We start from the raw sequence: 14,612 nt of genomic DNA on the forward strand, positions 1-14,612 counted from the left end.
CTAAATATTTCCAATAATTCTCAAACGAAAAGCGCGTTCAGATGTTTTCGAACCCATTCCTACTCCACAACACAGCAAATTGCGCAAAATAAACGCTTTAGCGGGCGAGCCAGAGGTGACTAAGATATGCGATATTAGTCAGAGACTATGAAATCCTAGGACTTTGCACAATAAAATCTAATTTTAGTTGTTGTTGTTGTGGTCTTCAGTCCAGAGACTGGTTTGATGCAGCTCTCCGTGCTACTCTATCCTGTGCGTAGGTCCGTCAAATTGCACAACCTTCAATATTATCTACAGACGGCCAGTAATGTTGCACAATATGAAATACTACGCAATATTATTGACAGTTAGGATTCACACGGACAAATATTTTCAGTTTTACTCAGATAAACGTTTTAATCGGGGCTAGCATCTTAACTGACCATTGTGCGGTCACTGCTGATTTGTTTTAGACCTCTACTGCTGGAGACAGCATCTGGACTGAAATTAATATTCTTTGAGCTTCCAAGATTGGGAAGTCTAGAAATTAGACGGACGGTACAATACATCATTCAGTAATCGTCCCCCGATGCGCCGACCACCACAATATGTGTTTCGTATTGTTGTGCCTAGTTGTGCAAGCTCCTAATGTGCAAGATGTGCGTTTCCTGGTAGACCTACCACGGTTGTATCACGTGAATGTTCACATTTATCAACTGGCGTCTCAGTTACCTCAGTACAGATTTTACTTCACTGTTATCTAATCTCATGCCTCGTATAATAATGATAACAGCAATAGACTACAGCTTCCGGTGCTGCGACAGATATAAATAGTGGATCCGAAGTACAGACAAGACAGCCCAAGTGCATTCTCCTTTAGCCACCGGCCTAGCACGAACTCAAGGCAAGGAAGTCATGGACGGCAAACTGCAGTACATCACTTTCTACAATGGTCAGAAGATGCCCATTGTAGGCCTGGGTACTTGGCAGGTATGTTAATCTACAGTGTCACGCACACAGGGTAGCAAAGTGTCCGAGGGGTATTCTAAGGGATTACGGGAATCTAACGGTTAAAAAAAATAATCCCGTATCGAACAAATACGGGACGTCAAAAACAGTATTTAGTATTTTTCCGATACTTTCTCTCTTCCGTGTGTCGAAATTATATCAATGTTAGGCCCATATATCCGAACTCAACATAGTGAAATATGAATTTTTCTTACAACACTTTTGTCACACTAAAGATGCAATACATCACGTTACTTATTTGTTATTGGATCATACATTTGCCTTATTTAACTGTAGCCTAATTTAATTAATTCAGTCTATTTATTCCTGGAAAACATGCTCTGATAAGGGAACCTCCCCATCGCACGCCCCTCAGGTTTAGTTACAAGTTGGCAGAGTGGATAGGCCTTGAAAACTAAACACAGATCAATTGAGAAAACAGGAAGAAGTTGTATGGAACTGTGAAAAAATAAGCAAAATATACAAACTGAGTAGTCCATGGGCAACATAGGCAACATCTAGGACACTATGAGCTCGCGAGTGACGTGGTCCCGTGGTAACGTGAGCAGCTGCGGAACGAGAGGTCCTTGGTTCAAATCTTCCATCGAGTGAAAAGTTTAATTTTTTATTTTCAGTTTATGTGACAAACACTTATGTTTTCATCTCTTTTTTGGAAGTGATTATCACATTCACAAGAAAACCTAAATCGGGCAAGGTAGAAGAATCTTTTTACCCATTCGTCAAGTGTACAAGTTAGGTGGGTCGACAATATATTCCTGTCATGTGACGCATATGCCGTCACCAATGTCGTACAGAATATATCAGATGTGTTTTCCTGTGGAGGAATCGGTTGACCTATGACCTTGCGATCAAATTTTTTCGGTTCCCATTGGATAGGCACGTCCTTTCGTCTACTAATCGCACCATTTTGCGATGCGGTCGCAAAACACAGACACTAAACTTATTACAGTGAACAGAGACGTCAATGAACGAACGGACAGATCATAACTATGCAAAAATAAAGAAAATAAACTTTTCACTCGAGGGAAGACTTGAACCAAGGACTTCTAGTTCTGCAGTTGCTCACGCTACCACGGGACCACGGCGCTCGTGAGCTCCCATTATCCATGATGTTGCCTGTCTTGCCCGTGGACTACTCAGTTTGTATATTTTGCTTATTTTTTCACAGTTCCACACAACTTCTTCCTGTTTTCTGAATTGATGTGAGTTCAGTTTTTCAAGGTCTATCCACTGTGCTAACTTACAACTAAATCTGAGGGGGGTGCGATGGGGAGGTTCCCTTGTAAGAAGAAGCAAGAAAAACGACGCAACACGATTCATACGAATGGGACGGAAATCAATAGACGTGATTTACATGTACACATAAAACAAATGATTATAATTTCAGAAAAAATTGGATGGTTTATACAACAGAAAGGGCTTCACAAATTGAGAAAGTCGATAACGCACTAGTTATGGAAGCCGTTATCCGGCTTGGTATTGATTGATGGAGTTTTTGCATGTCATCCTGAGCGATATCGTGCAAAATTCTGTCCAACTGGTACGTCAGATTGTCAGATCCAAACTGGTTGCAGGACACTGCCCATAATGCTCAAAACGTTGTCACCTGGGCAGAGACACAGTGACCTTGCTGACCAAGGTACGGTTTGGCAAGCAAACTCTTGCCGTGTGCGGACGTGCGTTATCTTGCTGAAATGTAAGCGCAGGATGGACTGCCACAAAGGGTAACAAGAACGGCGCGTAGAACATCGTCGACGTAACGCTGTGGTGTCAAGCAAAACGGAGTAGCTGCTTACACAAGGTCCAGATGTGGACGAACGCATTATTGACTTACTCAATTTGTAGAACACTTTTTCTTGAATAGATCAAGCAGTTTTTCTGAAGTTTTAACCTTTTGTTTGTCTGTACATGTAAATCACATCTATCGGTTTTGTCCGGTTCGGATAATTCCTTTATAGTGCGTCGTTGTTTTTGTCATACAGTGTACGCCGAAAATCTGATACATTGCTTCATTTATACAAGCGAATGCTGCGGACCCGAATGGATGCCAACCACATGCAGACCAAAGACGTCAGTCATCGACCGTCTACGCTTGAATGTCTAGCGAATACGATTAACATCGAGTAATAATGTCTAATTTACCTCCGAAGCGGGTTAAGTGACTACATAGTTATTTGAAAGATGGAGAAATTAATATTGTTTTTTAGACTACATTGATTAGCATTAAGGGGAGCCGGAGGTGCCTATGCTGCCCATGTTAAAATCACTAAGTTTGAGGAACATTTATGAATAAACTACCAAATAGAAAAATTTGATTATTTTTTTACATATAGAGTGGTTTAGTATTGCAGTTATGACAGAGGGATTTTGGAGTATCTTTTCTAGTTTCCTTCCAATTATTTTTTTTTATTAATGACCCAAATTTTTTTTACAAATAATTGCTTTATAATTAAACTGAAATGAAACTACTGAACATATTGCCAAATGGCTGTGTTACATTTCCCGTAAATTAGAATTTTTCGAATATAAGGAACATTTTCTCAAAATCCACTCAAGCTAGAGAGATGAAATTTTTATACAGCACTCCTAGTGGTACAATGTAAGTTTGACCACTAGGAGTGCTGTATAATAATACTGGTTGAGCCTAGAAGTTAGCCAATCAGGCGTGCGAATTCAATCGATTTTTACATTTTTGTCAACTTTCTTGTTTGATTTTAGGCGAGACCGTCTCTGACGGGCTGCTTGAATTTGTGAACATTACTGTCTGACAGTCTAACTTCAGTGCTAATTAACTCTGAAACGGTTCGAAGTATGAAGTTTTTTCTTAACAATTTTTTCTCATCACACAATACACTGCAATACCTTCGCAGCCTTTTCAGACCGGCTCTGACCACCTCGTGTATCACTCAAATAATCAGGCAGAAACAATAAAGAGACCTGGGTTCGAATCCCCAACTTGACACAAATTTCCATTTGTCTCTTCAGACTGCATATACAGAGTGTTTCCGCAAGAGCGTGTAAAAATTTAATATGGTATAGGAGAAGCTCCACTGAAAAATTTGAGGTAGGGAACCTGGAGAAGCCAGCTTAAGGAGATAATAGGAATAAAATCACATTACTGTGTACTTTTTTGTTTTCGTTAGTTAACTGCTAATACCATCATTGACCATTTGTACGGTATCTTACAAAATGTGCTGAAACTGATGACTGTCAGCCTCAATGTAGGCATGACATCGACGAACAAGATTCTGACGCACCCTGAAAAATATCCCTGGCGTGTTTCGAATCACATCACAGACAGTTACATTTCTGGCAACTAATTACATCTCGGTATCCACTGGGATACACAAGTGAAACCGCTGCCGCGCGGCTCCTCTGAGCATGCATGGTCATTGCCGCTCCCTTCATTTAAAAAATGACGGTATATTGGACGTGAATGGTGGGGAGTGGCTAAAAGGCCAATGCTCAACGGTACCGTGTTATAAATATCATATATTGCCTGAGGACGGACCGATAAGTGGTGCGAAACCGGTCGCAGATTTAATAAAAATCATTGATACAGCCAGTGCGGAATTTTCTTTGAAGCAATAAACATTCCTGTGTTGACCGACCACGTGTGGCAGGCATGCTACACCATAGCACAAACGAACATCCGGCACCTGTACATCACGATGCATCTATGTTTGCATGCTTTCTTTCAACATTCTGGAGGTAGCACCGGTTATTAATGTACCAGCGTTTCACGTTTGCAATGCCCTCTCTCGTGCTTATATTAACCTGTGAAGATGCAATGTTACTTACTTAAATATGTTTGTTATCTAGACAAATGTATTTCCGAAATTCCATTTGTCTACGTTCATTATTTTTTGGTATTGCTATTTTTTCTGCCAATGTATGTATTGATTATATCATACATTTCACGAATTTTATATTTAAATGACCTAAGTATTCGCAAAAGAAACGAAAAAATTAGTTACCGAAGCGAGACTCGCTCCAGCGATTACCAGTCTCGTGCGCAAACGATTTTTTCCACATCGCTCCACGTAAATGCTCGCTGAAGATCATCCTTTGTTAAAAAAAATTTGAACTGGTGACAATCGACCCAGGGTCCCGGATAGGGCGGCGAGACCGCTTAAAATCGACCTTATTTTACTGCATTAAAGGTGGTTCAAATGGCTCTGAGCACTATGGGACTTAACATCTGTGGTCATCAGTCCCCTAGAACTTAGAAGTACTTAAACCTAACTAACCTAAAGACACACACATCCATGCCCGAGGCAGGATTCGAACCCGCGACCGTAGCGGCCACGCGCATTAAAGGTGGTTGGAAAAGTTAAAAGACGATTCCCTCGAGAATTTCTGAGAGTTGCATCTACCTGATTTTGCTGATTGATATGTAAGTTCTGAACTTCACGTACCATGAACATAAAAAATTACAGTGTTCCGATTGGCCTTGTACGAGGGCTATCCACAAAGTACATTACGTTTTGGAATTAAAAATAAATAAAGTATTGGAAATTTTTTTTATTATATACAGATAAAAGCCACACTTAAATACTACTTTTCTACATAGTTGCCATTTAAATTAAGGCACTTATCGTAGCGATGGACGAGCTTGGAAATTCCTTCGTCGTAAAATTCGGCCGCCTGTGCCTTCAACCACGTGGTTACCGCTTCTTGAAGCTGTGCGTCGACATCAAAACGCTGCATAGCCAACCACTTCTTCATTGCTGGGAATAAGTGGAAGTCGCTCGGTGCCAGGTCGAGACTGTACGTCGGATGAGGAAACAACTCCCACTTAAAAGATTCGAGAACTTCATGAGTGGCATTTGCCGTGTGGGCCCGGGCGTTGTCGTGAATCAGCAAGATCTTTGAGCCCAACTTTCCCCTGCTCTTGTTTTGTATTGCTCTTCTGAGGTTGTGCAGAGTTTGGCTATACCTTTGAGAGTTGATTGTAGTGCCTTTTTCCAGGAAATCCACAAAAATCACACCTTTTTCTGTCCCAAAATACAGTCGCCAAGTGGTTGAAGGCGCAGGCGGCCGAATTTTACGACGAAGGAATTTCCAAGCTCGTCCATCGCTACGATAAGCGCCTTAATTTAAATGGCAACTGTGTGGAAAAGTAGTATTTAAGTGTGGCTTTCATCTGTATCTAATAAAAAAAATTCCTATACTTTATTTATTTTTAATTCCAAAACGTAATGTACTTTGTGGATAGCCCTCGTAGTTTCCTTCAAAGCGACTATCTTGCGGCAAGGAAGCAATTACATGTTTCAGGAGGCCTTGCAGGGGGAACAAAAATGATTTTCAATCAATCAATATATCTATCTATCACTTGAGCCTTGTCCCGCAGTTACGCAGGGTCAGCCATCGTTAACCGGATTTGGCATGTTAATGGTTAAGGGGTGGCCGGATGCCCTTCCTGCCGCCACCCCGTACCCCCTGGGACGGAATTAGTTTACCCCAACTGTCTGCGTCGGGTGTAATCCATGGGATAGTGCGAAAGTGTTCAGATGTCTGCAAGACGTGTAACTGAGGCGAAACAGAAGGGAACCATCCCGGTATTCACCTAGCGGGATGTGGAAAACCGCCTAAAAACAACATCCAGGCTGGCCGGCACATCGGCCCTCGTCGTTAATCCGCCGGGCGGATTCGATCCGGAGCCAGCGCACCTACCCGAGTCCAGGAAGCAGCGCATTAGTGCTCTCGGCTACCCTGGCGGGTAAACAAAAATAATTTTCAATATTTCATATAAATATTGACTGAATTTAAAAATTGAAAATGCTGTCATAATCCACTGACTACGTGGCACAATGTTATGTAAAAGACTTAGGACTACCAGGCATTTATTATAGATCACAGTTGTTTATATGTGTTGAGTTGCAAGTTCGTAGACTATATTCATCCAGAATTTGAGAGTGGCCATATTAGTTAGCTGCAACAAACTTTACAATTAATTTCAAAACTTTTACGAAACATGTTCTCACTGACTACTACCCTTCCCTACAAAATAATAAAAGGAAAAAATGTTTATCGCTTACTATATTTTCGTTGTTCATGTAATAAAACTTCACCACCGGGAAAGACGTTTTAATTTGTTACTTCTTCGTTACCAAATCTTGTTGCGACGGATTCTGCAGACACTAGCGACATATGCCACCGAAAATACCTGCAAAATTATTTCATTCTACGCTACACGTACAGCCGTGACAAAAGTCGTGGGAGGCTCTTATACAGACGCGAGTAGTATCGCGTACACAAGGTATAAAAGGGCAGTAGATTGGCGAAGCTGCCACTTGTAAGAGGTGAGTCATGTGAAAAGCTTTCCGGCGTGATTATGACTGCACGACAGTAATTAACAGACTTTGAACGCGAAATGGTAGTTCGAGCTAGACACATAGAACATTTCGTTTCGGAAATCACTAAGTAATGCAGTATCCCGAGATCGACAGTATCTAGAGAACACCAAATTTCAGGCATTACCTCTCACCCCGAACAACACAGTGGCCGGCGGCCTTTGCCAAGCGACCGACGGCAGCGGCGTTGACATAAAAGTTGTAAATGCTAACAGACAATCAAAACCGCGTGAAATAACCGCAGAAATCAATGTGGGACGTACGACGAACCTATCCGTTAGGACCATGCGGCGAAATTTGGCGTTAATGGGCTATGGCAGCAGACGACATCGCCTGCAGTGCTTCTCCTAGGCTCTTGACCATATCGGTTGGACCCTAGACCACTGGAAAACCGTGGCCTGGTCAGGTGAGTCCCAGTTTCAGCTGGTAAGAGATGATGGTAGGGTTCGAGTGTGGGGCAGACCCTACGAAGACCTGGACGCAAGTTGTCAACGAGACGTTGTGCAGGCTGGTGGTGGCTCAGTAATGGTGTAATCTGTGCATACATGGAATGGACTGGGTCCTGTGATCTAACCCAACTGATCATTGATTGAAAATGATTATGTTCGGCTACTTGGAGAGCATTCGTGGACTTCAAGTCAAAATTTTTATGGATGACAATGCGCCATGTCACCGTGACTCAGTTGTTCACGATTGACTTAAAGAACTTTCTCAACAACTCGTGCGAATGATTTGACCATCCAGACCGGCCAACTTGAATCACATCGAACATTTATGACATATAATCGAAAGCTCGATTAGTGCACAAAATCCTGCACCGGGAACACTTCAGCATTTATGGACAGTTATAGAGGCAGCGTGGCTCAATACTTATGCAGGGGACGAGTTGTAGAGTCCATGCAACATCGCCTGGCACCACCACTCCAGGCAAAACCAGGTCCGACACGACATTAGGAGGTATCGCATGATTTTCCACTACTGGCCATTAAAATTGCTACACCACGAAGAAATACAGATGATAAACGGGTATTCATTGGACAAATATATTATACTAGAACTGACATGCGATTACATTTTCATGCAATTTGGGTGCATAGATCCTGAGAAATCAGTACCCAGAACAACAACCTCTGGCCGTAATAACGGCCTTGATACGCCTTGGCATTGAGTCAAAAGAGCTTCGATGGCGTGTACAGGTAGAGCTGTCCACGCAGCTTCAACACGATACCACAGTTCATCAAGAGTAGTGACTGGCGTATTGTGACGAGCCAGTTGCTCGGCCACCACTGACCAGACGTTTTCAATTCGTGGAGAATGTGCAGGCCAGGGCAGCAGTCGAACATTTTCTGTATCCAGAAAGGCCCGTACAGGACCTGCAACATGCGGTCGTGCATTATCCTGCTGAAATGTAGGGCTTCGCAGGGATCGAATGAAGGGTAGAGCCACGGGTCGTAACACATCTGAAATGTAACGTCCACTGTTCAAAGTGCCGTCAATGCGAACAAGAGGTGACCGAGACGTGTAACCACTGGCACCCCATACCATCACACCGGGATGCTGTAATGAGAACCTGGATTCATGCGAAAAAATGACGTTTTGCCATTCGTGCACCCAGGTTCGTCGCTGAGTACACCATCGCAGGCGCTCCTGTCTCTGATTCAGCGTCAAGGGTAACCGCGGCGATGGTCTCCGAGCTGATAGTCCATGCTGCTGCAAACGTCGTCGAACTGTTCGTACAGATGGTTGTTGTCTTGCAAACGTCCTCATGTGTTGATTCAGGGATCATGACGTGGCTGCACGATCCGTTACAGACATGCGGATAAGATACCTGTCATCTCGACTGCTAGAGATACGAGGCCGTTGGGATCCAGCACGGCGTCCCGTATCACCCTCCTGAACCCACCGATTCCATACTCTGCTAACAATCATTGGATCTCGACCAACGCGTGCAGCAATGTCGCGATACGATAAACTGGAATCGCGATAGGCTTCAATTCGACCTTTATCAAAGTCGGAAACGTTATGGTACGCATTTCTGCTCCTTACACGATGCGTAACAACGACGTTTCACTAGGCAACGACGGTCAACTGCTGTTTGTGTATGAGAAATCGGTTGGAAACTTTCCTCATGTCAGCACGTTGTACGTGTCGCCACCCGCGCCAACCTTGTGTGAATACTCTGGAAAGTTAATCATTTGCATATCACAGCATCTTCTTCCTGTCAGTTAAATTTCGCGTCTGCAGCATTCATCTTCGTGGTGTAGCAATTTTAATGGCAAGTAGTGTACGTCACCTACTGGTGCAGAAGCTGATCATTCAAGGAGGCAGCGACCAAAATTCAGGTACCAGTTACGACTTAAAGACAAAGTCTCAATCAAAAGTCATTCTCTCTCTCTCTCTCCAAGCACGTATGTAAATATTCATATCATTAAGATAAAAGTCATTTTATAAGTGACTTCCGAAAATCTTTAAATATAATTTCAAACGTTTTCTAGACTGTTTCTTATTGTAAGTTATGGAACACATTAACTAATCTGTAAAGTAAGGAGAGATTTTGAGCTGTTTAATGGAAGAGAGTGCCATTCTTTAAAGACTCAGGACTTTACTGGTTGTCACAATTTCAGGCCAAGGTGGGAGAAGTGGGGAAAGCTGTGGACGCGGCGCTGGCGGCAGGCTACAGGCACATCGACACTGCCTTCTCCTACCGCAACGAGAAGGAAATAGGCGAAGTGCTGAAGAAGTGGTTCGACTCTGGGAAGCTGAAGAGAGAAGACATCTTCATCGTCACCAAGGTAGGAAGCTAACTAACATATACCCGCGAACTAATGCGGCTCGTATTTTATCTTCACGGTTTACCTGGCCATCCTGTGCTAATAAATCATTCCACTGCAATTCACCTTGCCCCGTAGTGACTTTACACTTCGTTTTAGTTGTAGTCCAAAGGTTGGTTTGGCGCAGCTCTCCACGCTACTCTGTCCTGTGCAAGACTCCCCATCTCTGCGTAACTATCGCAACCTTCATCCGTTTAATCCACCTTACTGCCGCCCCGGCAGTAGACAACTTTCCATTAGAACTACTGACAGCCTTTGGAGAGCCAGTCCTGACAAAACTCTACCATCTAGTGAGCAAGATGTATGAGACAGGCGAAATACCCTCAGACTTCAACAAGAATACAATAATTCCAATCCCAAAGAAAGCAGTCTTGACAGATGTGAAAATTATCGAACTAACAGTTTAATAAGCCACGGCTGTAAAATACTAACACGAATTCTTTACAGGCTAATGGAAAAACTGGTAGTAGCCGACCTCGGGGAAGAACAGTTTGGATTCCGTAGAAATGTTGGAACACTTGAGGCAATACTAACCCTACGACTTATCTTAGAAAATATATTAAGGAAAGGCAAACCTACGTTTCTAGCATTTGTAGACAGAGAAAGCTTTTGACACTGTTGACTGGTATACCCTCTTTCAAATTCTAAAAGTGGCAGGGGTAAAATACAGGGAGCGAAAGGCTATTTACAATTTTTACAGAAACCAGATGGCAGTTATAAGAGTCGATGGGCATGAAAGGGAAGCAGTGGTTACGAAGGGAGTGAGACAGGGTTGTAGCCTATCCCCGATGTTATTGAATATGTATATTGAGCAAGCAGTAAAGGAAACAAAAGAAAAATTCGGAGTAGGAATTAAAATCCGTTGAGAAGAAATAAAAACTTTGAGTTTCGCCGATGACATTGTAATCCTGTCAGAGACAGCAAAGGACTTGGAAGAGCAGTTGCCGGCCGGTGTGGCCGTGTGGTTCTAGGCGCTTCAGTCTGGAACCGCGTGACCACTACGGTCGCAGGTTCGAATCCTGCTTCGGGCATGGATGTGTGTGATGTCCTTAGGTTAGTTAGATTTAAGTAGTTCTAAGTTCTAGAGGACTGATGACCACAGATGTTAAGTCCCATAGTGCTCAGAGCCATTTGAACCATTTACCATTTTGAAGAACAGTTGAACGGAATGGACAGTGTCTTTAAAGGAGGATATAAGATGAATATCAACAAAAGCAAAACGAGGATAATGGAATGTAGTCGAATTAAGTCGAGCGATGCTTAGGGAATTAGATTAGGAAATGAGATACTTAAAGTAGTAAAGGAGTTTTGCTATTTGGGGAGTAAAATAACTGATGATTGTCGAAGTAGAGAGGATACAAAATGTAGACTGGCAATGGCAAGGAAAGCGTTTCTGACGAAGAGAAATCTGTTAACATCGAGCATAGATTTAAGCCTCAGGAGGTCGTTTCTGAAAGTATTTGGAGTTTAGCCATGTATGGAATTGAAACGTGGACGATAAACAGTTTAGACAAGAAGAGAATAGAAGCTTTTGAAATGTGGTGCTACAGAACAATGGTGAAGATTAGATGGGTGGATCACATGACTAATGAGGAGGTATTGAATAGAATTCGGGAGAAGAGCAGTTTGTAGCACAACTTGACTAGAAGAAGGGATCGGTTGGTAGGACATGTTCTGAGGCATCAAGGGATCACCAATTTAGTATTGGAGGGCGGCGTGGAGGGTAAAAATCGTAGAGGGAGTCCAAGATATGAATACACTAAACAGATTCAGAAGGATGTCCGTTCTAGTATAATATATTTGTCCAATGAAAAACCGTTTATCATCTGCATTTCTTCTTGGTGTAGCAATTTTAATGGCCAGTAGTGTAACAAGAGCTCAATCAGCACGAACCTGTGAGAAGGTCAATTGTAAAAACAGTATAACAGTGCTAGACATTCTTTTTACAACAGTGTCATACAGAACCACATTCTGTATGAATTGTTCATAATTACTGTCGAGAGCATCACATCCGATAGGGATTTAATTAAAATAATTATTTTTCAATAAAGCAACCGTTAATTGGATGGGGAAAGAGCAACAAGAATCCCCAAATGGATACTTTTTTCTTAATTTACTTTACATTAAAACCTTCTTCCATATGGATGAGGATAACTGCGATTGTGACGAATAGAGGTTTCTTGAAATTACTGCAATCAGTCGCCTTTTGTTTTGTTCTTCAATTTTTATTATCCCATTAGCGGATTCGAAACGAGTATCGATTCATCATCAGGTGGTGGAAATTTGTTGTTTGTCTGCCAGCAGTGTGGGAGTCGTGTAGTGTTATTAGTATCCGTTAGTTGGTTGCTGGTGCACACAGTATTCTGGAAAACATAATGAATATTTTCCAGTGACGCTAATTTCATTGCACACTTAGCCACAGGTGAAGCATGTGGAACGTGTTACCTGTGGCTGAGTGTGTGAAGTGCAATAAAATTAACGTCGCTGGAAAACATTCGTTACGTTTTCCAGAATAACTGTACGCGACTCCCACACTGCTGCAGACAATCAATAAATATATACCATCGGGTGATGAATAACTAGGCGGTTCGAAAGCGGTAATGGGATGATAAAAATTGAAGACTGGTTGCAGTAACTTCAAGAAATTTTTCTCTATATTTTATAGAATTCTCGATGACAATGTGTAATTTTATTAGAGAACAGTTTTTCTTAAGTCATATTACAAACGTAAAGACGACGTGTAACAGTGAGTTTGTTTTGTGAAATCTGCACTATTGTACTGTTTTACTGCTGACTTTCTTGCACAACTGTGCTGGTGAAAATGGAATAATTATTTTTCTTAATTTTTATTGAAAAATTGTTGAGTCAGTTATGTGTAACTATTTTCGCTGTGGCTGTCGCATTTTTAATGTTATTCGTAATTATTTCTAAAATTGTGAACCTCAGATTCAGACTGATACACCATACATTCGCCGGTACAAGCAGAGTACTTGACGGTGCGGCGTTGTTTCAGTAAACAAATTTCTGCCTTATAGCTTTGCGTTTACGTTTTTGTCTGTTATGGGTCACGAAGCGCTGAGCACAAGCTTTAACTTTAGAAGCCTAAGAGATCCAATGGATTTTGATTTGCCATCCTTTTGCGGGGCGGAGCTATTCTTAGACCCATGATGGTTTTACCGGTACTGCTGATACTTGTGAGTGAACGATTCATTGTTACTGTGAAAACCTGTCGGAAAAACTACGATTCCTCTGCGTTAGAGAGATTTCTCCATTTGTGTACTCTGTTCGGTGGCCTGAACATCCAATAAAACTCCGCCAATGTGGGACTATTCGCATTCTAAACCTGAAGCATGAACGATGAGCATATTCCTAACCGCTGTACCGGCGAAAGAAAAATTGCAGTCGTGGTTTTCCCACTTGAATTTACAATCCCGTGTGAGATGTTGCAACTCGGCAGTCCATTCTTTGAATTGAATTTTATCCATATTTTGCAGCTGCAAACGTCACTGCAAGTATGAATTAAAGAAAAACCTTGGGTAGAAAATTTTCGTGTTTTTTAAATACACGATTCATTTCTGTCTCTGTGGGTCTATCATCAGATTAACTTGTCTTAATACATGATTTATTTTTGATCTTGAATGAGGTGAAATGAATGCCCCTGTCATGAAAAGGTTCGATATTACGTTATGAGTTTTGTAAACCAAATGCGAGAAATATATGGGAAACAGTGGAAAAAATGAAGAGTTCAAACTTACCATATAATCGAAGAAAATCGTTTTTAATTTTTTAATAAGTTAGACAGCTGGAGCATTCTCGCTGTTATCCCACGCATCTTGGCTGCAAATTTCATTAATCTGGGAATTCGGTCTGTTGTGCTGCTGTTCATCAACTGCATTCCAAGGGGTGCTTTCAAACAGGATAACGCGCAGCCACGTACCGCTGTTGTAACCCAACATACACTACAGAGTGTCGACATGTTTCTTTGGCCGGCTCGATCTCTGTCTCCAGTCTAGCACACATGGGACGTCACTGGACGAGTACTCCAGTCTCATCCACAACCAGCATTGACCGTCCCTGTGTTGACCGTCGAAGTCCAATTGGCATGGAAGTCCATCCCATCAGCTCACATACGGCATCTGTACAACACAATGTGTGCACCTTCGCATGCTTGCGTTCAATATTCTGGTGGTTACACCCGTTATTAATGTAGCAGCATTTGAAATTTTCTGCGGATTACCTCTAGCTCACATTAACTTGTGATTCTGCAATGCTAATCACTTACATATGTCGTCTAGACCGTTGTATTGCCGAAATATCATTACTGCATGTTAATTACGAGGGTCACTCCAAAAGAAATGCACACTATTTTTTTTTCAATCCATCTTTTATTCTACATGTTTGAAAGTCTTACAGTGTG

At 42.1% G+C, this 14,612-nt stretch overlaps 1 protein-coding gene across 1 annotated transcript in view; it reads left to right on the forward strand.

Annotated features, from left to right (window-relative positions):
* The first annotated feature begins 853 nt into the window (after positions 1-853).
* The window catches only part of LOC126106632 (1,5-anhydro-D-fructose reductase-like), a 49,606-nt gene continuing 35,847 nt past the window's right edge, over positions 854-14,612 (forward strand). The window contains exons 1-2 of the mRNA XM_049912987.1: positions 854-969; positions 9,989-10,156. Of these exons, the coding sequence (XP_049768944.1) occupies positions 895-969; positions 9,989-10,156 (243 nt within the window). The 5' untranslated portion in view covers positions 854-894. The remainder of the gene's footprint in view (positions 970-9,988; positions 10,157-14,612) is intronic.

The sequence above is a fragment of the Schistocerca cancellata genome, chromosome 10 (assembly GCF_023864275.1).
Source record: "Schistocerca cancellata isolate TAMUIC-IGC-003103 chromosome 10, iqSchCanc2.1, whole genome shotgun sequence".
Taxonomy (NCBI): Eukaryota; Metazoa; Arthropoda; class Insecta; order Orthoptera; family Acrididae; genus Schistocerca; species Schistocerca cancellata.